Source organism: Lipophrys pholis (assembly GCF_963383615.2).
Source record: "Lipophrys pholis genome assembly, chromosome: 18".
NCBI lineage: Eukaryota > Metazoa > Chordata > Actinopteri > Blenniiformes > Blenniidae > Lipophrys > Lipophrys pholis.
In genome coordinates, this window is record NC_137646.1 from 16,591,629 (window position 1) to 16,616,835 (window position 25,207).

At 44.9% G+C, this 25,207-nt stretch overlaps 1 protein-coding gene across 1 annotated transcript; it reads right to left on the reverse strand.

Annotated features, from left to right (window-relative positions):
* Positions 1-24,964, reverse strand: lpcat4 (lysophosphatidylcholine acyltransferase 4). The gene is made up of 13 exons (XM_080485823.1): positions 24,716-24,964; positions 23,412-23,775; positions 9,551-9,663; positions 8,552-8,612; positions 8,241-8,299; positions 6,506-6,540; positions 5,644-5,698; positions 4,875-4,957; positions 4,543-4,668; positions 4,121-4,277; positions 3,464-3,556; positions 2,728-2,863; positions 1-1,234 (listed from the first exon to the last, which is right to left on the reverse strand). The coding sequence occupies exons 1-13, from the start codon at positions 24,797-24,799 to the stop codon at positions 1,059-1,061; spliced, it is 1,542 nt and encodes a 513-aa protein (XP_080341949.1). The 5' UTR covers positions 24,800-24,964; the 3' UTR covers positions 1-1,058.
* Between the last annotated feature and the right edge of the window lie 243 nt (positions 24,965-25,207).

Below are 25,207 nucleotides of genomic sequence, written 5' to 3' on the forward strand. Positions count from 1 at the left end.
CGTGTCATCTTGAAGACATCTTTATATGGCGCTGCAGGAGTTTATCATTTCAATAAACAAGCAAGACGATGAGCCCCCTGGTGGCCCAGACTTGTAATACAACCACAAGTTGTTACAGTGAATCAGTCTAAAATCTTGTTTTGACAAAACTCTAGGAAAACGAGTGATGTCAGAAATAATGATCATTTGGTGCATACATTTTTTTTTTAAATCCTTCTTTATCTCAATTCACAGAAGAATAGCAGAAATCTGTCGGAGCTGTTGATGACAAACTACAAAACAATGAGAAAGACGACAAGCAAGCCATCAACTTTCTCAGTGCAGAGGTATCAATAAACTATTAACTAAACCTCCTTGAAAATATCCACAATTCAAGGTTTGAAAACATACATTTTGAAATTTTTGCACTTAGGCGGGAAAAAAGAAGCAGAAAGGCCAGAATGACGAGAGGATGGAGTTTGAAATTGACACCTTTCAGGAGTGTTTGGATAAACTGTGTGGCGATGAACACCTTTTCCCAAACATGTGCTTCACATGCTAAACTCTAACCAGTAAATCGTAGATGTTTAACTGTACATAAACACAAAGCAGTCAGTCATTATGTCGCACGTTGTTATTGAGGGTAAAAGTGAAAATTCCTGAAAATGTGTTATTGATGAGTAACAAAAAAAATAGTAACAAGACATATTAAATATTTCACAGTTTTATTATTACATTTTAAGAATATTCACACAAAAATGTAAGAAAGTCCAATTTACATATAAAACTTTTCAGAGTCTTTTTTTGTCTCTTTGAACAAAGCAGAATTCTTAAAAAAAAGAAAAAAGAAAAAAGCAGCTGATGTACAGAATGGGATATTTTATAAATAAGACAATTTCTGACTTGATAAAAATCTTTTAACAGCATCTGAATATTTGAAGAATTATCTAAAAAGAGGTAAACTTGCACACACTTTAGAAAAGGAGAAAAAAATACATCCACAAATAACTTAAAAATTCAACCGGCTGTCGACTCCCTTTTGCCCCCCTGCAAAACCTGATCCAAGACAAATGCGTTTCTCAGTGAAACTTCTTGTCTTGTTGGAGGAATCTGTTGTTGTTGTGCGCGTCGTTTGCAGCCGTTCCATTGGCCAGAGAATGGCGTGACGGCGAGGAGCCCGCCTCTCCAACCTGCAGATATTCCTCGACTGCTCGCCGATAGGTCGGGTGGGTCGTGAACACACGCAGCAGGTTTTCTGCGAGGACACAGAGATGCAATAAGGTTTTGTTGAGGTATTTTTTTTTTTTGATTATTCAGAACTAAACAGTTCCTCAAACAATGAAGTGTCACTCCTAACCCAGGAACAAATAGTAAGAAAGAAAGAGCTATTTCTTTTAATTAATCCCTCACTATAAAGAACAATATTTATCACTATATGTCCAAACACTTGCTGAGATTAGAGAATTACACTTTATGATTTTAACATTAAAGAGACAATATATAACAATTTCAGTGACTGAACCAAATTAAGTTGGCCATTTTCATAACTTGTCTCAGGCTAGAAAGTTTTACATTGCAGGTTTGCACCACAAACGGATGTATTGAGTCACTCAAAGAAGCAGCAGGAGGATCATTTCGCACAACAGCGGCTGAAGCTCTCGGCTGGAACCGTGTCTGTGAACCAGATATTTAACCAAAGGAGCAGAACTGAACCACCTCAGCGACCAATCACACAGAAGTGCTCAAACTGTAAAATACAAAAGACAGACTGGCTTGAGAGTGACTCAACAATGTACCACAGATGCATGACTGAAATATCACAAAGAGATGCTTTAGAGTGTTGTTTTTTTCTTGCATTAAAAAAAAAAAAAAAAAAGAACACTACACAATAGTGAAGCATAAAAGGCCCCCAGTGTTCTTGATCTGTGTCAGAGTTATTACTGCAAGCAGAAACGTTAAACACAAAGACCCAAGAACGATGATACTTCTTTTCTCCATATGAGCAAAATAATGCAATCACCTGCCCTTGACAGTTCATTTCTATTCTGTCCTCACAGATAATGACACTCGTCTGCCACCTAAAACGAGCCAACACCATCATTTGCAGTTTCATCCAATTGGGGAATTTTTTTTATCTTACCAAATAGTATTGAAAAACTGTCCAAAAAACCCCCAAAAGATTCAAGATGTTTAAGAAGCAGTCCTGCGTGTTTTTAGTGTCCCTCTGTTCCAACAGGTACCTATTGACCTTGTTTGCTCAATATGACTGAAAGAAGAGGCTGTAAACGGTCCTAAAAATATATATACTTTTTTTTTTAGGGATATTCTTTTTTCCCTTAATGAATTCACCTATTTTTCTCATCTACTTTTAGTTTTGATGGTTCATACAATAGAAAAACTTTTCAAATGAACTTTTACACAAGTCGGTAGCAAACAAATGTTCCAAAGTTAAAGGTTGAAGATTTTTTCATTAATCCTGTTTCCACGTATTCCTGCATCATCACAAAGCTATGAAGAAATCCCGGTACTGCATCATGTGTTTTTTTTATGAAAGTCATTAGATGGAATTACATATTACAGGTTTCTTCTTTTGTGAGCAACAAAAACAGTTTTGGACCTGCCGAGGTTACTGTTTTGTGTTGCTGGATTTAGTTTGAGTCACAGACGATCCTTTGCTCTGAATGTCACACCCCGCACCTCCCTCCGAAGCCTGAAAGCTCTCAGAACAATTGTGTTGAGCAAACAAACCTTCAGTGAGCCGGCCCTGACGGGACGCCTCGGCGTAAAGCTCGGCGGTGTTGTACTGAGTGACGCCCAGCAGCGCCCCCATGAGGTCAGACAGCTCCTCTGCACTCAGAATGCCCTCCTCTTCTTTGCTGAACAGCTGGAAAAAAAAAGATGCAGTTGGAGGAAAGAACTCATCACCATTGTTTACGCCAATACAAATAATGAAACGACTCCGAAGTGACAGGTTATGTAAAACGCATTTTGGTGTCTTTGATTATTTTAATGTAGCCTCTTTATTTACTAAGATTAAAGCATAAACATGGGTGCTGGGGTAATACTCAAGAGATTGTCATAGACAATAATTGAACTATTGATAATAATCGGTTGCATTTGTTTTATCTACCTAAATAAACCTCTAAAAATAGAGCACTGTATTATATCACATACAATAAGCCAAAACTAGCATTAAACATAAATTATTGTTTTGTATTTTTAGATCAAAATTAACATGCATTTGTAGTTTTCAATTAATTTACTTGCTTTTTCACCGTCAACAGTGTATGGTTGAGTTCTTCTATTTCTACGGTCACATCTCGAAACGGGAATTGCAGATGGATGAAGGCTACCAAACCTTGTCGAGTCAATTTACAACCTTGCAAACTTGCAGTTTAATGTTACAAAACTGGTGAGGAATCATTTACTGACAGGTCACATTCAGACGAAAAGCACATGTGGTGTGTGAAACAACAGGACTTACCGTGAAAGCAGAGTGTAGGAGGGACTTGAAACTGACAAATCCAGAGAGGGCTGACACACTGAAGTAGACCTGTCTCACGTCCACAATGTCGTCCTGAAAACATAAAGAGGATCGGATTTCAGCACATTTTTAAGGATTTTAAAGCAGCACTGGATCAGCAAGCCAACGTCCTTCATTCACTCTGGAATTGAAACCATCCGTCTTTCCTAGAAGTAGAAAAACTTGTATGGTAGAAGAGGAAGAAAGAGGCTTGGAAATGGTGTCACTACAATGAACACAAACGCTTCACGTCTACACATATTTGCACTCATAACCAAGAGAGCCGACTGAGAACGTTGAAAATGATGCGACGTATTTTCTCCCAGCTCAGGGTCACAACCAAGACCAAGTTGATCATCAAACTCCTGATGAACCAAAGCGAGTGAAGCCTGAAACTACAATCCTTAGAATGTCCTGATCTCAATCTGTCCTCTGTTTAAGTCAACGAATAAGCAGTTATTCTCCAAATTGTTAGAACATATCTAAAAATGACTCCTCAGAGCCAAACAAGTTATATCAAAAACTGTATCCACCAGTTTTGGGTGTTTGTCATAAATACTGAAAAGGAAAAGCTTCAACTGTTAAGCTTTCATTTCACACAAACATCTAGATATTTACCTTTGAGTAGAGGCCACTGATGCTTTCGGCCGTCTGCTTTTCCTTCAGCGCCAGGATGTCGGAGAGCTCCCTGGTGCTGACCCTTGACCCCCAAGCTCCTGACTCGCACTTCTTCATCATTCTGTCCAACGCAGCTTTGATATCTTGTGTCTCCACACTAGTGAGACGGGAGGACAAAGACAACGGTGAGAACACATTCCGCCAGATCTACTTAAAGTCCACGACTGACTTTTTTAGCTTTACACATCACACCCATCTTATGCAGTGATATACAGTGACGTTACCAGGGAAACCATACAAAACCAGTTTGTCCAGTACTTCCCTGACTTCAACCAAAGAACGTTAAAGCGGCTCATGATCGTTAACCGGTGCACAAAAGCCTTAATGCTTAAATCCTACATGATAAATCCGTGTTTTCTCACCGGTTTTTGTGCAGCAGTGACAGTGTTTCTCTGGCAGGAGACTCCAGCGGGACAGAGAGACCGCCCAGTTTACTGACAGGAACCCCCCCCTCCATCACGTAGTCTGTTGCTGGAAGTCCAAGAGCTCTGAGGTGGAAGTACAGTTATGTCAGACATATATTCTTCTAAAATAACAATTGAAAACAAAAAAAAATAGTCAATTGCCCAGCAAAGGTTAAATCCCTCAGAAATAACTACATTTATAGGTATTTTATATAACCAACAAGAAGAAGAATATTACGGTTAATGATGACTCAGAAAATTTTGAAATGACTGTTGGATCTTGGACTTACTTGGCCATGAGCTTCTGCACATTGTCTGTATAAAGGTTGGGGTCATTCTTCTCCTCCTCTGAAGGATTGTAAACTGGCAGGAACTACAGCACAATTAAAAAAAAACAAAACAACACCTGTGTTTACTCTCGTCACATTAACCATTCAACAGTGAGACGCGTGAAAGTTACAGACAATAACGGAAGATGCATGCAATGGATTTTTACTAAAAACTGACATTACACAAGCTGAGCCCTGCTTCTGCACACACCCTCCTTTACTGATTATTATAACGCTGCTGCACCTTCAAGCAGCAGTGATGTCCGAGTGAAGTGGACACACCCTGAGCACACATCACGGCTCCACTCTGAGGTCTGCAACCACATGCTCACTGACACAAAAATTACAACACTTCGTATTCGTCGTCTTCGAAAAAAACCACGATTTCAGTCTGATTGAGAGATAATTTACTAAGATTTTTCTGCTCTTGATACCGCTACAACTTACATCGCTGACCTCCTGAATGAATGTGTATATTTTCTTCACTATTAACGAGTGAGTAGTGACAAGTAACATTTCTACCATAAGTTCAGCCCATCGAGTTAAGATACAATGAGCGGTTAACATGAAAGAAAAAAAAAAAGAAGAAAATTCATAATCTTGTTTTTTTTTTAACGCAACATATCAACATTCATAGATAGACTTACACACCCCTGTGTGTATCCAATCATATGAAGAAAACAACACATTTATTGATAACATCGCGACACATTAACAAGTGACGTCTTACCTCAACAGTCATATTGGTGTTAAGCTGTGAAGCGGTGTGCCACAGAGTCTCGTACCTAAAAGGACAAATAGATAATATTTCATTTTAAAAACACTTGAAGCATCAGTCTGTAGCTCCCCATTGAAGACATGAGATCTATGGCCAATACTGCTGTACTGTGTCAATTGCCAAAAAGAACAAGCTCAAAAAAGATCTTTTAACTTTAACGATCTCAAGCAAAATAAGAACCTTATCTACAATGTAGGGTGTGTCTGATAATGGGGCCTCTAGGTTCATAAATGCTGTGCTTGCACAAAGATACACATCAGGAGTCACTATGACGACGCCATATAGTAACAGATTAAGTTGTTAAACCAGAGCTGACCAGCTCATTTCAGCTTAGCGGCCATATAGAGACCAGTTTGATCCAAATTGGGCCAGAACAGTTCAATTAAAAGCATGTTTATTTACCGTCCCCTTTGTTTTGGTGCAAAAAAGTATGGTTACACGGCACCTTACATGGCCAAACCACCGCAGCGTCGTCTCTCACACCTTCTCCAACAAGAGCTGGCGCTCCCTCTGATACCCCCACTCTTCATTCTGCTCACTCCCAGTCAACTCTGCTACATCCACTTCAGCTTCTTTTATTTTGGTCCATAGAAGATGGATGGATCGTTTTGTCCATAATGTTTATGCTTTACATTGTTATACTAATACAGGCCGTTGGCGGGCCAATATTGGCTCACAGGCCATATTCTGTAGTTGACAGCTCCAGTCTTTTTCTAACTTCCTCCCCATTTTGTAAATCCATTAACAGCCTAAAGTTTTATCCACAAAATAGTATCAAAAAAAAAAAAGGGGAAAAAAAAAAAGGTAAAGTTACCAGGCTGTTCCTTTGTATGTCCAGCGAACGGTATCCTGTAGAAGAGTCATAAAGAGTGTAATCACACAGTAAACACGATACAGGTAGAACAAAAAAAAAAAATTGTAACAAAGAAATAAAAGGGAGTCATAAATAAATCTGTCGACATCATCTTTGCCATACACCCATGCAGTATGCAAACGCAACCTTGAACAAACTGCACAGCATCCAGAGGAATATCTACAGTCTGATAAAATGCATTCAGGGAAATGGCAGAGTTGAAAAAACAAACAAAAAACAAATGATAAAGAACTGTCAAAGCAAGAGGGAAGTATTTACATGCAGGGATATGCTCCGAATGCAGGATGCAAAACATTCAAAAGAACAGTTGCAGTGGCTCGGTGTTGGTCTATCACATAACATCCGAATAGAATACGTTTACATTTGTGGTTGTAATGCGACTAAATGTGGAAAAGTTCAAGGGGTATGAATACTTTTGCAAAACCACAGTATGTACCCATAATATTCACATTCTGCTTCAAATTCTTGCAGAGTTGTACAGACCTAAACAGTTTTCCCAAAATTCAGTAAAAAAAACATTATTTACACCAGCATACACAAATACTAGTCTTTCTATTTTTTAACATTACAGTCAGATTTTGATTTTGTCAAATCTTTTGGACTCACAAATGCAGCGACCGCACGTCATCACTGCAGCCCTCATAACTGCGCCGTACTCGGATTTAAGTGATATTTCTTGTTATAGAACAGCAACAGATGAGAATTTGACTTTGGATCGGGCTTTTCAGTTTCACTTCCAAACAATAACATGGCCTTTTAGTAACAAACTGTGTCATATGAAAACTATTTAACTTCATTGTCAACTCAAACATGTTCACACTGGTCTGCTCATCTTTCTTGTGTTTTGTTATGTAATTCCACTCAAATTGCCAACTGAGACACATATTAAATGCGTCCTTTAAATAACTCTGGCCAGACCATCCCATGTACACTGTGTCCATAACACTGCATATAAATAACTGAGCAGCCTACTGTAGGATCAGGCAGCGGATGAACGCAGTTTTCAAACTAGTGGAAACTGATTGATGATCGCGGTCATTTTAATTTGGCAAAAGTGCAAGACTTGACAACTTTGTTGCTTTAAAATCCTTCCTATAAATTTCAAATTTCTTATTATTTCCATTTTCAACACAACGTTTTGTGGTAATGTGAAGTATTCATCAATGCAGTTCTGACACTGTAGTCCATCTCATTGTAGTTCAGGGACAAATACAGTCAGACACTACGGCTTTAAAGCTGATGTTATTCTGGTAGCCAACTGTAACTGCTGCAACATCGATCCCTCAATCTGGGCCTCAATATTAACTTCTTTAATCTTTCTAAAAACAAATAAGAGACAGCGGAAAAATTTGTAGTTCATGTCGTATTTGTAATCATTACACATTGCAAAGTTTATCCCTTCCTGGTTGCCAGTTTTGGCCCCACACTGTATGATAACCCCATCCTGGGGGAAGATCTCGCCCGCAGATTAAACGCCTCTGATCCCGTCTTAATCTGCAGCTCTGTGTGGAACTTTGATATGAATGTTTCCCCGGAGTAAATAAAGAAAGAGGCGTCACTTTAACGGCTTCATATTTTATGACTGAAACACTATTGGAAGTTATAAAGTTACCTGTACAAGCAGGTGCAAGCATTAGTTTTATCTGTTGCTAAGAACCAGAGTGATTTCACTCACCAGCTGGTTGGGGTAACGCAACAGAACAGGTTGGACGGGGACGCCGGCGAGGAAGGCACCTAGAGACAGGGTGGTGGAAACAGAGCACAGAGACAGAAACGAGAGGGAGGATCAGCAAGGAAAGAGGAGAAGTTACTCATCCAGTAGCAAAACAATGGGCGGCGACGCCCTCTCCTCTCATGCCACTCATTCCTACGTGATTTGTACAAACAGCAGGCAGATGGAGCACATTCTCTCCGAGACAAAACAAAGAGGCAAGGACTTGGCCTCCTCTAAAGGTGGCATACGCGTGTTTCGCTGACTTTACTCACCACGCTTGAATTTGATGAGTTGCCGGCCGTTCGTTGTGGTTCCCTCGGGAAACATCAGCATCTAGATCATATTTATGAAATGTTCATTTGCAAAAAAATAGACTCCTCACACATTGCTGCACGCGGGACATCGCCATATTGGTAAAAGTTTAGATGAATGATAAAGCAACCAACCGGCTACCTGTTATTAATTAGTAGGAAGAACGCGGGTTCAACATTAAAACAAAGCAAAGGAACAGTTTTCCCTAAAGGCAGCAAAGAGGGCTTCACTCACATGTTTCTTTTGACGATTTCTCAAAGACCACAATACCCAACTATTGTAAAACAGTTTATTCCTGTACTACAGAGGTGTACATTTGTTGGGGTTTGTCCCATCGCAGCATGTGACCTGTTAGGTTAAAATCATCAGTATATAAAAAGGAATGTCAGTGCAGCGCAGAAGTGAAAATGATAATTATAACTATGATAGTACAAGCACCGGAATTCGACATGACGTACATTTTATTTACAGTATATACTTGCTGTAATATTTTGCCCTTAAGGTTTCCTGAAATTACAATCAGCACTGGATCCTTTGAGGAAGTCAAGCCTCAGACATATTTCTGCTCGGAAAGAAACGGACTGGTTTGGTATGTTTGTTGGCTTTTGTCACTTCTTGTTTTTCCTCAGACAGAACCATTCCTGAACTACAGAAATGTTCAAAAGTGACTGAAACAACAGAAAAGTGCCAAATTAACGATCTTATCATTATCTTAATAATAATAATTATTTCATAGATTCTATAGAAAAGGAAGAAATAAAATGCAATCTTTCCGGTTTTAGTAGGCAGCCATCTTGAAAAAGGTCCTTCATCCTGGTACAGGTTTATTTTAATTCAGCCCAGCTTGAGGTTTGCTTCACAACTTAAACGATTCTGCTGAAAGATGCAGACACCAACCGTAATATCGGCTTGAAGGTGTTGCAGATTAGTCTGAAGGACACCGTGGCAGGACGTCTCACCTGAGGCCAGTAGCCATTGGAGGAGAGCCTCTCATTGAGCTGAGCGACCGCCTGTTTTCTGGACTCGGGATCCTTCCTGCTCACAATCACCGACTGGTTGAACTCCAGCAGGGCTGGAACACAGATTCAACACGTAAATCAGAAAACAGAACCGGAGTCCAAAAAGATCCCGTCACAGGGCAAGAGAGAAAACCGAAGGCCAGTGAAGTGAGTCACTTGTTTATCTTGGAACTTCCTGCCATGCTTTTACTTTCCTCGGGCCCCTCGATTCCAAATATTACTCTTGGTTGTTTGCATAGTAGGTGGGCAAGTCGAGTCGTCCTTTCTCACGTAGCAAACAAAGTTATGAGTGCCAGTTAAACACAGAAAACTGATGGACATTTAAAAACAAAAAAAGAAAAAGAGTACATCCAGATAGATTTCAGCTGCCAGGACTTTATTTTGCCAGACTGAATATGGTTTTCCTATACCAAGTGGGGATTATATACATATATATAGTGTACAAACCATAAAAGGGCTTATCCAAGCTTGGTATTCAAGTATGATAAAACCTACAATAGCAGAAGACGTCAGAGCGCAGTGGGAGTCAAGTCCCACTTAACACTGCTCAAACAATGACTGTCATTTCCATGTGGAAGAAGAGGAGACTTGAGAGGCATCTCGAGCAGGTAAAGCCAGCTCGCAGTGGGCATATCAGCTATAGAGGAGGATCCGCGTGCAGACGACCTTCAAGATGTGTTTCAGTAAAGCTCTGGCTTTCAATAGCGATCGTTAGTTTTATCACCCAAAAAAAAAAAAAAAAAGAAAAAGGCTTCAGCTCATGTGACACAAAGCTTAAATTCCTGTTTATTTTGTTTTAATAGGAATTAACCAGATGATCTTGGGAACAATCCCCGAGCAATTGGAATTTAAACACTTCCACTGAAACAATTTACAGATAACTGCTGGTTTATTTTTATTTCTTCGAGTCGTTCTTGGTTGCCAAGCTTTATAGCTGGAGCACAGAGGAAGGCTGCTAATTCGGACAACCTCAGCACGGGGCCTTCGACCGGCCTTGTGAAAGTGTGTTTTTCCCCCCTCTATCGCAAAGTTCACATCCTGACGCTTCGCCAACTCTTGTTTTGTTAAGACAACTTGGTTATAACGCACCTTTAGGATCAAGGTGTGGGCCTTGGTCATGGCAGGCTATGGAGCCTCTGGCTGACTGCTGTTGGGGTCAGCGTGTGATCAGAATATGCAAATTACCCTAGTGGTAGGCTACCGGAAGGTTCTACCCTGTCAGAGGTAATTTACATATAAACGAATCGCCAAACAGAAGTAAATTGTTATTTACGGGTTGACAATTACTGATCACTAGCGGTAGGCCACCAAAGTAATGGATTACTGGAGTAATAGATTACTAAGGTAATGTACCAAGTGTAAGTTATGCAAAGCTATAAAGGTTGATTGGAGTAAATAGTCAGTTATCGGCCAACAGCTTTGAGCTAAAAAGGGTCGCCTGACGGGAGGAACCTCCACGGGGTCCAATCGCGAAGGCGGTCCACCAGTGGCACGACCGGTCAACAGGCGTGACGGGTCACTCCTTTGTTGACAACTGCGGGTCAGTGGCGTGACCTACCGAAGCGCCTGTGGACCCACAGGAGGCGACTCGCTGGAGTAACCGGGGAAAAGCTCAAGCTGCGAAGGCGTCACAAATGGCTATTGACCTATCAATGAACAACGGTACTTGATTACGAGTGATGATTAAATTACGGAGAGCAACCTATGATTCAAGTTATCAATGAAACAAACCTGCGATTTGTAAGTCAATAACTGAGGGGAGGCTGAATTACTTCGGTGGAGTGGACCACCGAAGGTGATCTGCAAGTAATTTAGAATGGATTGTTAATCAAACAAGTTTGGTTATTTATCTAATAACAATCGGGAGTAATCAAGGAGGAGTTGGAATTAATTAAGTAAAGTCGGGGTTTACTAATTAAATACAATGAGTTATTTGAATGAGCTAAACCATTGAAATTGAATTAAATGCAGTTAGGATTATTAATTGGATAAACTTGCGCTTTATGAATTAATAATACTGGATAATTGGATGCTGAGATGCACGAAAACCACTTAAAAATGATTAAAAGCACTCTTGAGTATTAATTGAATAAATTGACTAATTTATTAATTAATAAAGCATACAAATTATCTATCTGCAACAAAAATAAATGAACAATAGCTTAGAGACAATTCAAGTTGTGATTAGGTTAACTGGGTAACAGATCAATCAATAATAGTGCGGGTAATTAACCACAGAAAATGCGATGAAACACTTAAAATTATTTAAAAGCAATGCGGGTTATTCCCGTGGAAAACCTGCATTCATTCGCCAACGCCTCCTAGGTGTGTTAAATTACCCAAAGCGTTAAAATCATTGAAATTGATTTAAACCATTCAAACTATTAATCAATTGAATATTACCGTTACTTAATCAAAGTCGGGGCACCAGCTGAAGTTAGGGTCTTAAACGAAACATCAGTCTTAAAAAAGAAAGTTCAATTAAAATGTTTAAATTATTATTTCTGATTGAAATGATAATCGCAATTTAACTGAAGCAGGAAAGGAAGGCTGTAAATCCGAGCACTGACTGTTACAACCAGCAGTTGTCGCTGAAAAGCACACAAAAACCACCAAGAATCGTTCAATTCAACTATTAAGTGTTTATTAACAAACGTCTATTCCTAAATCATCAATCTATGAATCACATCTAATCAATAAACATCAAGCAAGATCTCATAAAACAACACAATACAAAACAAAGCCGGCTAATAAAGTGTGTGTGTGTGTGTGTGAGTGTGTGTGTGTGTGTGTGTGTGTGTTCGAGTGTGGGGGAGCGATGTGTGTGAGTGGGTGTGTGTGTGTTCGAGTGTGGGGAGCGATGTGTGTGTGTGTGTGTGCGGGTTTGTGGAGCGAAAGGGGCGTGACTTGGTGAGAGGGTAATGACCACGAACGTCCACCAGAGGGAGGTAGACGTCGGCGGTCCGGTGTAATCACCCGATCTGGCCACTAGGTGCGCGTCGGCGCGCGGGGCAGTTGTGATGACTTAATGCAACCACCAGATGGCGGTACGAGCGGTTGCAATTACCCACGCGACTACCAGAGGGCGCCAAACGGCTCGGCGACCCGGCGAGGAAATCGATGTGATTACCCACCCGGTCACCAGAGGCGCTCGGCGTGCTCTGCCTGGGATAGCGTGACGTCACTGAGCTCCGCACGGGCCGTAGCCGTCGGGAGCGCGCCGGATTCCTTGTGGCCGAGAAATCCGAGCCGCAGTGAACTACACACGGTCCCAGGGACGCACTGAAAGGAGGCGCTTGGAGGCAGCGGCGGCCGTACCGTGCGCTGGTTAGTGAACAGGGAAACAGAGGAGAAGAGGAGAGAGAGAGAGGAGAGAGGAGGGGGTGTCTGACTGTGTACACTGACGCGTCCGCCTCAGCTTACACGTACAGAGTCCAAAAACGGCTGTTCAGGCAGATATGGACTCTGGGAGCAGAAGCGTGAGCTGAGGATGAGGAGGCTCGCGCGTGCGTGCGATGATTCGCGTGGATGGTTGTCCACGCGTAGACACAAAAGTACTCAGAAACAGGGATCGGCGTCCCAAAGTTACAAGTACCAACAATAAACACACAGCAATAATAATATCACGTTATTCTAATTCCTGCCCAGACTCTAAGCCTTACTTGGTTGGACGAGGGGGAAACGTGCTTCCGTGGCCAGGTGAAATCCGTCGATTTGTGGCCGCGGGCGGTTCTCTGGCGTCCCAGAAAATAGAGACCTGACGTGGACTACGGAGGGGAAACCCGTAGTGTGATCCGAGGGGCGATCAGCAGCTTCTTGCGATGAGGGGGGGAGTGAAGAAGCGATGCTCAGGTCGGTCTGCAGACGAGCGTGCGGTTGCAGCGCGCGCTCGGGGTCCGGATGATGCAAACAAAAAAAGGAAGAAAAAAGAAGGGGAAACCAAAAATAAAGGGAATTCCCGCTTTTCTTGAGCTCGTCCAGCGAGGTGAAGAAAATTCAGGCCCGGTCCAGGTGCGTTAACACGAGGCGCTTTGTCTCCTTACGAAAAGGTGCGTCTGGGTTGACGCGATTTCGTTTTGGAAGAGGCTGGATCTCTTCCCGGGCCTGAATTTATACCGTTATGATGTCTTCCGGGCTCCCCGCGGCGTTGGCCGTGGTTCAGCCAATCCACGCGGGGTTGGCTTGCGCGTCACCGGGCCGGTGACCCGGTGATGACGGGATTTTGGGTCCCCCTGCCGTCGAGCCGCAGTGCCGCAGCTAGAGGAGGGGGGACCCGGGGGGCCCCCCAGGGGGGGGTCATGTGATCAATGGCGAATTTTCCAGGGTTGAGCACATGGTTTCTTTGTTCTCAAAGAAACGTGGCTCACCCCCCTCCTCGCCCCCCCCCCCTTCCTCATGAGGGTGAGTGAACAAAGGATTTTGGCTCCAACATCCCCCCTTTGTTCCGAAGAGTGGGATGCAGGTCACAGTCTTTGGAGCAAACCTGGGCCGAACAATCCATAGAATCTGTGAACGTCCCCATGTCCTGTGAAACATACTGTCCTTCTCTGTCCACCAGTTCACATGTGAGGTTATTTCCTGAGCAGGCTGGGCTAGTCTGGGCAGGCTAAGGCTAGTCTGGGCAGACTTACTATTTCTATTCTAACTATCTAAGCACACATACATTTCATTTCTTAAGGGTCGTCACCAGTGAACATGAAAGAGGTAGGAAAGGGACAGGAGAGTGAGAAATAGGAAGGGAACGGGTGGTTAGGAAAAGGGTTAGTAGGCCGTGCCTTCACCTCTTGGTTGGGTGAGGGCTGGCCTATTGTGTGTTTGTGGATGGGCCCACAAAACGTGGCGAGACCAGGGTCAGGGAATCCAGTCGGGCCTGTAGTTTCTGGATGTACTTGTACATCGCGTACGCCACTACGGCCGTGATGATCCAGCCACTGAGCAACATTCCGAGCGCTGCCATGCTGATGGGATGGTCTTGGTATGGGTGTCCACCTGCCCGCCTAGGGAAAGTGGCTGAGAGCCCTGTGGGCTTTAAATTGAATTTAATCAATTTGGTTCCCTCAGCCAGAAGCTGGCTTTGGAGGGTGGCATCAATTGTGAAATTGTGCCCGGCGAATGCATCCATCATCTCAATCTCCACCTCGTGTCGGTCGGCATCGAGATGATGGAGGATTATGTCGTCAATGTGTACTGTAGCCCCTGGTGGGACATTGAGGAATATTGTTTGATTGGGCAGGGTGAGCTTGGTGGCTATATCATGGCGGTCGTAGGACATGGTCGCTTCAGAATGAGGTGTGTTGACGAGCCATCGACTACCTGCTCTCTCTACTCTGGTCTCGGTTCCTTCATCTTTGATGGACAAACTACCTTGACATTTCTGCTCCGGGGCGTCTGCCCTCAGCCCACATAGATAGTTGGTGACATCTCTAATGAAAGGGTTGCTGGGACAGATCCAGTGAATGTCTTTGGTGTTTGTGCACATGCTGAGATTGGGGACCAGGTAGAGTGAGGGGTTGTCGTCGTGGTAGGCGAGTGTGGGTGGCGTTCGGAGGTGTACGTGTGTGTTACCCTCCCAGAATCCCACATTCAATACGGTTTTTAAACGGTACACATTCTGCTTTTCAATGATTGGTAGGTTTAGGATAAATCCTAACTCTAGGTTCTGTGGGTTCACAGAGATCGGAATAGCACTGCCGAGACTATATGCCAGATGTACCTGTGAAGGTTGTACAACAGTGGTGGTAGTGGTCTTGAGAATCTGTTCAACCAGTGTTAGTGGAACTAAGTACGTGGGGATCTTCCCGGTACTGAGGCTACTCACGGAGGAACTGACTTCTCTAAGGAGATCTTGCATAAGATCCCTGACTATTCGCACATACGTTATGTCCTCACTGACGATACTTGACAAGGTTGTTAAGGCATGCAAGGTGTTATTGATTAAAGCAGAATGCAAGTTTACAGTGAGTATGGTTCCCTGAACCGTTTTGGTCAAGCCTTGTAACTGTTCACTCTGTATTAGGAGTCTCTGTTGGATTTCCGGCATTTCTTCTTCGAGTTCCCCGACATGTCTCTGAAGGGCCTTCAGGCTGACCGAGTTGGCTGCGGAGAGGCCAATCGAGAACAGCGAGCCGATGCCTATCTGCACGGAGAGGGCACATACACCAGTTGCTTTGATTAGTGTCTGCGGCGACCCTGCAGCAAGCAGGCGATGGCTGTGCTGCACTTGGACAAGGAGTGCGTTGTGTTGGCACAGATCCTTTAGAAGATCGGCATCAATGGCAGATTTCTCTGACCACAGAGCCAAGAGTGTCTCTGGGACCAAGGTCCCATTCAGGTGTACCCCCCCCACGATGTGGGGATTGTATAGTGGAGATCCATCGTTCGCCAGTGCGCATAGGAATGATGGATGCTCTCTCAGAGACTGATAGCTCCTAGACTGCCGCGACTGCTGGCCGTCAGGGAGCATGACAAGAGGGGTGTTTGAGCCAGATTCTTTGGAAGGCGTACACATGGGATTAGAACTTCTGGACTCGATGGCAGCGTTCATGCTGTCAGAAGAGGGAGGGTCCATGTCTGGACCGATTCGAGTCGGGTTGCGTACTTGGGCCCAAAGGTACCCGCGACGGCAATCGATCAGTGGGGCTAATCGGTTAAGGAGATCTTGGCCAATGAGTAATGGTTCTGTGTCCAGCGTGGTGACATAGATGGGATGCACCAAAGACATCTCTTGGAAAGTGACATCCACCCAGACGCGTTGGGTGATGGGTGAAGTGTCCTGAGTGAAGCTTCTGATGTTAATGCTGCAAGCTTCGACCTGCAGTGGCTTTCCAAGAGACAGCAGAGCTCTCGCAAGCTCGGCGAAGGTGGCTGAACACATTAGGCTTATTTCGGACCCGGAATCTAACAGCGCGAGGGCGTTTACCCATCCTCCCACCACCACGGATGTGTAGATGCGGTTGGCGTTCTCTCGGTGCACGAGATTGCCTAAGAAAGTCAGGAACGGCAAATCGGTGGACTGGGAAGCTGTCGTTCTTGAACGTTCTCCCGCCTCACCTGTTTCTCCCCCCCACCCGACAAGGTAAACCTTGTTTGTGGTGGGTCGGGGCCGCCGCTCTAGTCAGGAGGGAGGGGGCCTACGTCCCCGTCCCCTTGAGGGGGGGTGGCGCCCCCTTTGGTTGGACAGGTCCAAGTTCTGTACAGCCTCTTTGATGCAGGTTTGAACCCACTGCTGTAGCTCAGTCTTTAACTGGTCAGCTCTGTAGCGACCGTGGTCCCTTTCCGAACCTTTCATTTTCCACTTTGAATTCGGGTCGGGCCCTTTCTTCGGTTGGAAGTTTTGTTCTGACCTGGCCCATTTTCCACCCTTTTGATTTGGTTGTGCGCCTTTCTGCTCAGACGGAGAGGGTGTACCAGACCCTCCTCCAGCATTCGTTCTGGGTGTCGGCAACTCATCGCCCTCAAGCCTCAAATCCGTGTTTTCCCTTGGCTCCATTTCCAGGACCCTCTGGTCAATGTCAGGCTTCTTACCCGGGCATTGACGCAATTCCCACACCATCTGCGCGTGCTGGCGCAGTTCCTTCATGGTGGGTTTGGCGGTCCTGCAAAATAGAGCCACATCGAACCTCCCACTGTCGTGGAGGTTGTTGACAAACAGAGACTTGAAGGCGTGATCTTCCTCCAACCCCGGTGCATTGCGGCCTTGGAAGTAGGCCACTCGTAGGCGCCTGTAATACTCCTTTGGAGGTTCAGACTTCCGTTGGGTGATCGCGAATGCACCAAACGTTGCCGAAGCAGGGTCATTGTACAATGAATACTCTTCCCGGAGAGCCTGGCAGAGGGTGGAGTACCGGTCTCGGGTGTCTGGCGGCAGGGATTCCATGAAAACATGGACTGTTCTGGACGTTGTTTTCCAGAGAAGCTTTAGCTTCTCCCGCATGGAAGGACGTGCGATGTCGAGGAGGCAGCGTTCAACCTCACGGAGGTAGTCCTCGATACTCGCGTCCTTGTTGCTCGGGTCAAAGCGTTCGATGTCCTTTGCGAGGGATTCGAGCTGGCGGGTCCGGACATCCCACCCCCTCACGGGACTGGGGCCGTCAGAGTCCTCTGACGACAGTTCCCCGTGGACTGCTGTCTGACGCGGGTCGGGGCCGCTAGGGCCATACAAGGGAGGTCTACTGGGGTGTAGAGGCACCCTCCTGGACCCCTGCTCCCGACTGCTAGCGTCGCGTGGGGGCTGCAGATGGGAAGGAGTGGCGGAGTCGTCGAAGCGCACCGTGCTGCGGCTGCGCGTGGGCTGAAAAGAATCACCATCTAAGCTATATGAGGCGTCATACCTCTGCGTTGTGGCGCATGAGGAGTCGATAGTGCCAGACCTCTCTGGCGAAGCCAGATTACGACGACCCCAATTAGGGTCACGTTGCGCACCTAGGGTGGCAGTGTAAAGCTGGTGTCGGAGATTTTCTTCCCTCTCCATGCCCATCGCGATTAGCGACTGAGCTTCTTCTAGGTTTTCCTTTAACTCCTGGATCTGAGGCTCACTCTCTAGTGTGCACTCATCGACCTTCGTCTCCTTATGAGGAGGCAGAGCCCGTTGCTTCTCGGGCTCTGAAGGCTGATCCTCGTCCTTGGAGGCGTCCAGCTCCTGTCGGAGGCGAGCGTTGTCCTTGGATAGCCTCTGGTTGTCCAGACGCAGCCGATCCGTACGCTCCTCCGCCTCCTTTGACTGTAGCTCTGCTCTACGCTGGTAGAGCAGGCTGATCTGGCCCAGGACGTCCGGCACTGTACGTGCCGGCTTGTCCCCTGGGTTGTTGACAAAACTTACCAGCTCTCGGATCTTTTCTTCGCAAATCTCAACGCTGTAGCGTTCGAGATTTGCTTTCTCCTCCAAGGAGAGACGGACGAGGTGGGACACCACGTCTCGTATGGCCGGCTCAGTTAGCACCGGCGGAGCCTCGGCTCCCTGTGCCCGGGAACTCTTACCCTCCATTGAGTGGTTGAGATTTACGCCCGAAGTCAACAACGTTAGCTGTGGTTAACGGCAAATTAGCTTTGCTACTGCACAGGTAACGGCTGTACCTGTGTCTTACAAACCTCTCGGTTTCGTTAATTGCTCGAGCTGCACCCTATCCAAGTTAGTCAGATGCGTCTAACACCTTGGCGAGCAATATTGTTAGTGTCTATTAATCGTAGTCAGAAATCTTAACACAGCGTGTTAATCATGCGTAGAATGCAGGGAAAGCAAGGCACTAACCACTTCACAACTGATTTCACACCACAAGTGACTTTGTTCGACAGTGCTGAAAAAGTGTATCTTGAAAACCAATTCTGGGAGAATAAAGTTAACGGCTACACCTTAAGTGAACGATTCAGGATTATTTTGTGCAGTTATTCGTAACAATGCTGGTTTACAACAGCCTCACACGGGGCACCATTATGTTGGGGTCAGCGTGTGATCAGAATATGCAAATTACCCTAGTGGTAGGCTACCGGAAGGTTCTACCCTGTCAGAGGTAATTTACATATAAACGAATCGCCAAACAGAAGTAAATTGTTATTTACGGGTTGACAATTACTGATCACTAGCGGTAGGCCACCAAAGTAATGGATTACTGGAGTAATAGATTACTAAGGTAATGTACCAAGTGTAAGTTATGCAAAGCTATAAAGGTTGATTGGAGTAAATAGTCAGTTATCGGCCAACAGCTTTGAGCTAAAAAGGGTCGCCTGACGGGAGGAACCTCCACGGGGTCCAATCGCGAAGGCGGTCCACCAGTGGCACGACCGGTCAACAGGCGTGACGGGTCACTCCTTTGTTGACAACTGCGGGTCAGTGGCGTGACCTACCGAAGCGCCTGTGGACCCACAGGAGGCGACTCGCTGGAGTAACCGGGGAAAAGCTCAAGCTGCGAAGGCGTCACAAATGGCTATTGACCTATCAATGAACAACGGTACTTGATTACGAGTGATGATTAAATTACGGAGAGCAACCTATGATTCAAGTTATCAATGAAACAAACCTGCGATTTGTAAGTCAATAACTGAGGGGAGGCTGAATTACTTCGGTGGAGTGGACCACCGAAGGTGATCTGCAAGTAATTTAGAATGGATTGTTAATCAAACAAGTTTGGTTATTTATCTAATAACAATCGGGAGTAATCAAGGAGGAGTTGGAATTAATTAAGTAAAGTCGGGGTTTACTAATTAAATACAATGAGTTATTTGAATGAGCTAAACCATTGAAATTGAATTAAATGCAGTTAGGATTATTAATTGGATAAACTTGCGCTTTATGAATTAATAATACTGGATAATTGGATGCTGAGATGCACGAAAACCACTTAAAAATGATTAAAAGCACTCTTGAGTATTAATTGAATAAATTGACTAATTTATTAATTAATAAAGCATACAAATTATCTATCTGCAACAAAAATAAATGAACAATAGCTTAGAGACAATTCAAGTTGTGATTAGGTTAACTGGGTAACAGATCAATCAATAATAGTGCGGGTAATTAACCACAGAAAATGCGATGAAACACTTAAAATTATTTAAAAGCAATGCGGGTTATTCCCGTGGAAAACCTGCATTCATTCGCCAACGCCTCCTAGGTGTGTTAAATTACCCAAAGCGTTAAAATCATTGAAATTGATTTAAACCATTCAAACTATTAATCAATTGAATATTACCGTTACTTAATCAAAGTCGGGGCACCAGCTGAAGTTAGGGTCTTAAACGAAACATCAGTCTTAAAAAAGAAAGTTCAATTAAAATGTTTAAATTATTATTTCTGATTGAAATGATAATCGCAATTTAACTGAAGCAGGAAAGGAAGGCTGTAAATCCGAGCACTGACTGTTACAACCAGCAGTTGTCGCTGAAAAGCACACAAAAACCACCAAGAATCGTTCAATTCAACTATTAAGTGTTTATTAACAAACGTCTATTCCTAAATCATCAATCTATGAATCACATCTAATCAATAAACATCAAGCAAGATCTCATAAAACAACACAATACAAAACAAAGCCGGCTAATAAAGTGTGTGTGTGTGTGTGTGAGTGTGTGTGTGTGTGTGTGTGTGTGTTCGAGTGTGGGGGAGCGATGTGTGTGAGTGGGTGTGTGTGTGTTCGAGTGTGGGGAGCGATGTGTGTGTGTGTGTGTGCGGGTTTGTGGAGCGAAAGGGGCGTGACTTGGTGAGAGGGTAATGACCACGAACGTCCACCAGAGGGAGGTAGACGTCGGCGGTCCGGTGTAATCACCCGATCTGGCCACTAGGTGCGCGTCGGCGCGCGGGGCAGTTGTGATGACTTAATGCAACCACCAGATGGCGGTACGAGCGGTTGCAATTACCCACGCGACTACCAGAGGGCGCCAAACGGCTCGGCGACCCGGCGAGGAAATCGATGTGATTACCCACCCGGTCACCAGAGGCGCTCGGCGTGCTCTGCCTGGGATAGCGTGACGTCACTGAGCTCCGCACGGGCCGTAGCCGTCGGGAGCGCGCCGGATTCCTTGTGGCCGAGAAATCCGAGCCGCAGTGAACTACACACGGTCCCAGGGACGCACTGAAAGGAGGCGCTTGGAGGCAGCGGCGGCCGTACCGTGCGCTGGTTAGTGAACAGGGAAACAGAGGAGAAGAGGAGAGAGAGAGAGGAGAGAGGAGGGGGTGTCTGACTGTGTACACTGACGCGTCCGCCTCAGCTTACACGTACAGAGTCCAAAAACGGCTGTTCAGGCAGATATGGACTCTGGGAGCAGAAGCGTGAGCTGAGGATGAGGAGGCTCGCGCGTGCGTGCGATGATTCGCGTGGATGGTTGTCCACGCGTAGACACAAAAGTACTCAGAAACAGGGATCGGCGTCCCAAAGTTACAAGTACCAACAATAAACACACAGCAATAATAATATCACGTTATTCTAATTCCTGCCCAGACTCTAAGCCTTACTTGGTTGGACGAGGGGGAAACGTGCTTCCGTGGCCAGGTGAAATCCGTCGATTTGTGGCCGCGGGCGGTTCTCTGGCGTCCCAGAAAATAGAGACCTGACGTGGACTACGGAGGGGAAACCCGTAGTGTGATCCGAGGGGCGATCAGCAGCTTCTTGCGATGAGGGGGGGAGTGAAGAAGCGATGCTCAGGTCGGTCTGCAGACGAGCGTGCGGTTGCAGCGCGCGCTCGGGGTCCGGATGATGCAAACAAAAAAAGGAAGAAAAAAGAAGGGGAAACCAAAAATAAAGGGAATTCCCGCTTTTCTTGAGCTCGTCCAGCGAGGTGAAGAAAATTCAGGCCCGGTCCAGGTGCGTTAACACGAGGCGCTTTGTCTCCTTACGAAAAGGTGCGTCTGGGTTGACGCGATTTCGTTTTGGAAGAGGCTGGATCTCTTCCCGGGCCTGAATTTATACCGTTATGATGTCTTCCGGGCTCCCCGCGGCGTTGGCCGTGGTTCAGCCAATCCACGCGGGGTTGGCTTGCGCGTCACCGGGCCGGTGACCCGGTGATGACGGGATTTTGGGTCCCCCTGCCGTCGAGCCGCAGTGCCGCAGCTAGAGGAGGGGGGACCCGGGGGGCCCCCCAGGGGGGGGTCATGTGATCAATGGCGAATTTTCCAGGGTTGAGCACATGGTTTCTTTGTTCTCAAAGAAACGTGGCTCACCCCCCTCCTCGCCCCCCCCCCCCTTCCTCATGAGGGTGAGTGAACAAAGGATTTTGGCTCCAACACTGCCACGAGGGACTCTGGGGTGGAGTAGAAGGGTGACACATACCCTCACCTCACCCGACTTGACTTATATATACTGGCACACCTACTTGTCGCAGCCCCTCCTATATTGTCTGCGCATGTCGATTTCAATCTGCAGTTTGGTTGAATCCAGTGGAAAAATGTATGGGGTTAGTTCAAGGCCAATTATCATGTTTTACCTGTAGCTCTTTAGAAGAAACAAACACACCTAATGGCAGGGAATTTAATGTATTTTTCCCAAAAGAAAATTCATCCTCGGATTGTTTACCCTCCTACAACAACCGCTTCTCTTAACCTTGATACAATTTGAAGATGAAAGAACTGAAGACAACTACATAAATACTGTATGTCTGGACCATATATCAAACCTAATTTACGAATTTGAGAATCTCTTTTTTTGTTTTTTTAAAAGCTAATTTAAAAGAATTGAACAAAAAGTCATTCTTACAATCCCAGAAGAGATGCTTTTTTTTTTTTTTGACTGTCAAGACTCTAGCAGACCATTTATATACAATATTATTATCTTTTTGTCGTGTGATTCAACTTTGACGAAGAGATGAAAAAGAGGCAAAACATGACATGGTCTCTGTTATTTAACAAACGTGAAGCGGGACTGTGTTGCATTCTCACAATTATTTTAAAAGTCATATGAAAAATATAAAATTTTTACATCACTAATATAAAACTAAGTATTGTGTGGCTGACATAAATCTGTTGTTGTTTGAAAGAAGCAGGGAGGACCGCTCAGCGTGTTGGAATGGACTGTTGTTTCTGTGGATTTCTATTACTCTTCAACAGGCCGTTGAACCAGACCACGAGGGATGTGACCTGCGTTAAGATCTTCACAACACACAAAAAAAAAAACCAGACTGAAATGTGTTTGTGAAGCACAGCTTTCTTTGCTTTTCTGGGCTGTACACCCAAGAGTCTCGAGTTGGACTGATATCCCTCGTCTATGCCAATTAACCAAACAGATTCTGATAAAATAACAGTTTTTCTAACTGGGCCAGCGCTTCTCTTTAACGTAAACGACGCCGTGAACTCAAAGTTAAGTTCCTTTCATTTTACCTCCAATGACAGGCAGGCTCGTGTTCTCCGATCGCGACACCACCGTGGCCAGCTGGGTGGGACACAGAACCAGCATGTCCAGAAAGCTGCTGTGGGGTGCCACCACCAGCATGGGCGCCTCCTTCAGCCCCGCCCTGCGACCTTTGACCTTCATCCAATGGAAGCCTACCGAGAAGAAGACGGCGCGGCTCAGCAGCCAGACGATCGGGTGGAAAAGCCAGCGCCGCCAGCCCGTGACTGGCCGGGAGCGTTCCTCGGCGGACAGGCCGGCCATTCGGAGCCGGGCGACGGGCCACATGATGAGGAAGAAGAGCACCGCCATGGAGATTCGCAATGGGAAGAGGAAGAGGCCGAGGATGAAGCCCTGAGAGGAGAAATGTACAGCAAAATCTTTATGAAACATGCCAAACATGGACAAAACAAACAAAGTCTAAATAAAAATAGGTTAAATAGCGCAGCAATATATTTATTGTTATTCACTAAACTCCATGTGAACATACGCTGTTGGTCCTGAGGTTCCCCTTACATGTTTAAGCATGTAAATGACAATAAACTGACCTGTATGGGTATAGATTTTCTTTGTTTGCCTTTTTTCATACTTACCATTTAAGTGAACAGCAAATCTTTTGATAAAGCATCTTCTACTCTTGTGATTGAACATTAAAACCACAGTTTTAGAAAAACAAAAGAGCCTGAAACTGGGTATTTAAACTATTTTCTTCAAGGTATAAAACAATAAACCAAAGTTAATATATTCAAGTAGATTAAGGGGGTTTGGATCTTTTTCTTTTTTTTTTTCAGATTTGTCGACAAAAATTAAATCCTCAATATGATAACAGCAGTTTCAAACTCAGTTCAGCACATGATGTGATAAGAGAACATTAAGTGGACTGATAATGAGCTCTGTGACTTTCCCATGCATCCTGAATCCAGTGTGGGAAAATGTTCTTATATAGATCATGGCAGCATTTCCAGCCAAGTTACCTTCCCTTTTCTGGCGAGTCCAAGTCGTTGGTGTTATGCAACTCTGTGGCATGCTGCTTGGACATTTCTTACATGATGAGAAGGAAATGTAAACCACATTTCTTTATGGGGCTGTTAACTCGAATGACGAGTGCATGTTCATGTATGGGAAAGAAAAATCAAAAGAAGGGGGAAAGCCAAGTAAAACCATTTCCATGTCACTTTATATATGATGCAGTTAACAATATTTGTGACAGGTTGTCAATATTTTGTCGTTGGAAGGTTTGTTAAGAGAGTAACTTAAAAAACAAATACATATAAAAGGAGTTTTTAAAGTTTACCTTGAGCCTCTGCTGTCTGCTCAGCTTCACCTCGTGAATGAACGGATGAGGGTACTCGTGCGTTTCTGAGTCGTACTTCTCCATGGCGACGAATGACACGAATTTACGCAACAACAAAAAAACAACAACAACAAAACAGGTGAACAACAAAAAAAAAAGTGACTAAAAACTCCCTACGCGTCCGCTCTCAGTTCCTCCACATGGTGAAACACACACTTATCCTTTCATACTTGTAGCCTCCCCTCACCTGTCCCGCCCCCTTCACGGCCTGACAGGCCGGCCCACCTACACTCACCGCCGGGCCGGTGAGGCCGGAAAGGCGGGAGGGAGGACCGGGGCAGACGAGACAAACCGGTCCCCGAAACTTCTTCACCGTCATCAAAACGTCATCCAAACACAGAAACTGAACGTAAGAACTTTATCAAATAGTTTTGAAACTGGAAAACGATCCAGGATTGAAATAATGATCAATGAAAATGAAAATATTTCGAT

Coding starts and splice junctions, on each gene's coding strand:
- lpcat4 (XM_080485823.1), bottom strand. CDS start 24,799: ATGGAGAAGTACGACTCAGAAACGCACGAGTACCCTCATCCGTTCATT. Junction 5,699..6,505: donor ACATACAAAGGAACAGCCTG/GTAACTTTACCT, acceptor TTGTCCTTTTAG/GTACGAGACTCTGTGGCACA. Junction 3,557..4,120: donor TCAGTGGCCTCTACTCAAAG/GTAAATATCTAG, acceptor TTATGTTTTCAG/GACGACATTGTGGACGTGAG.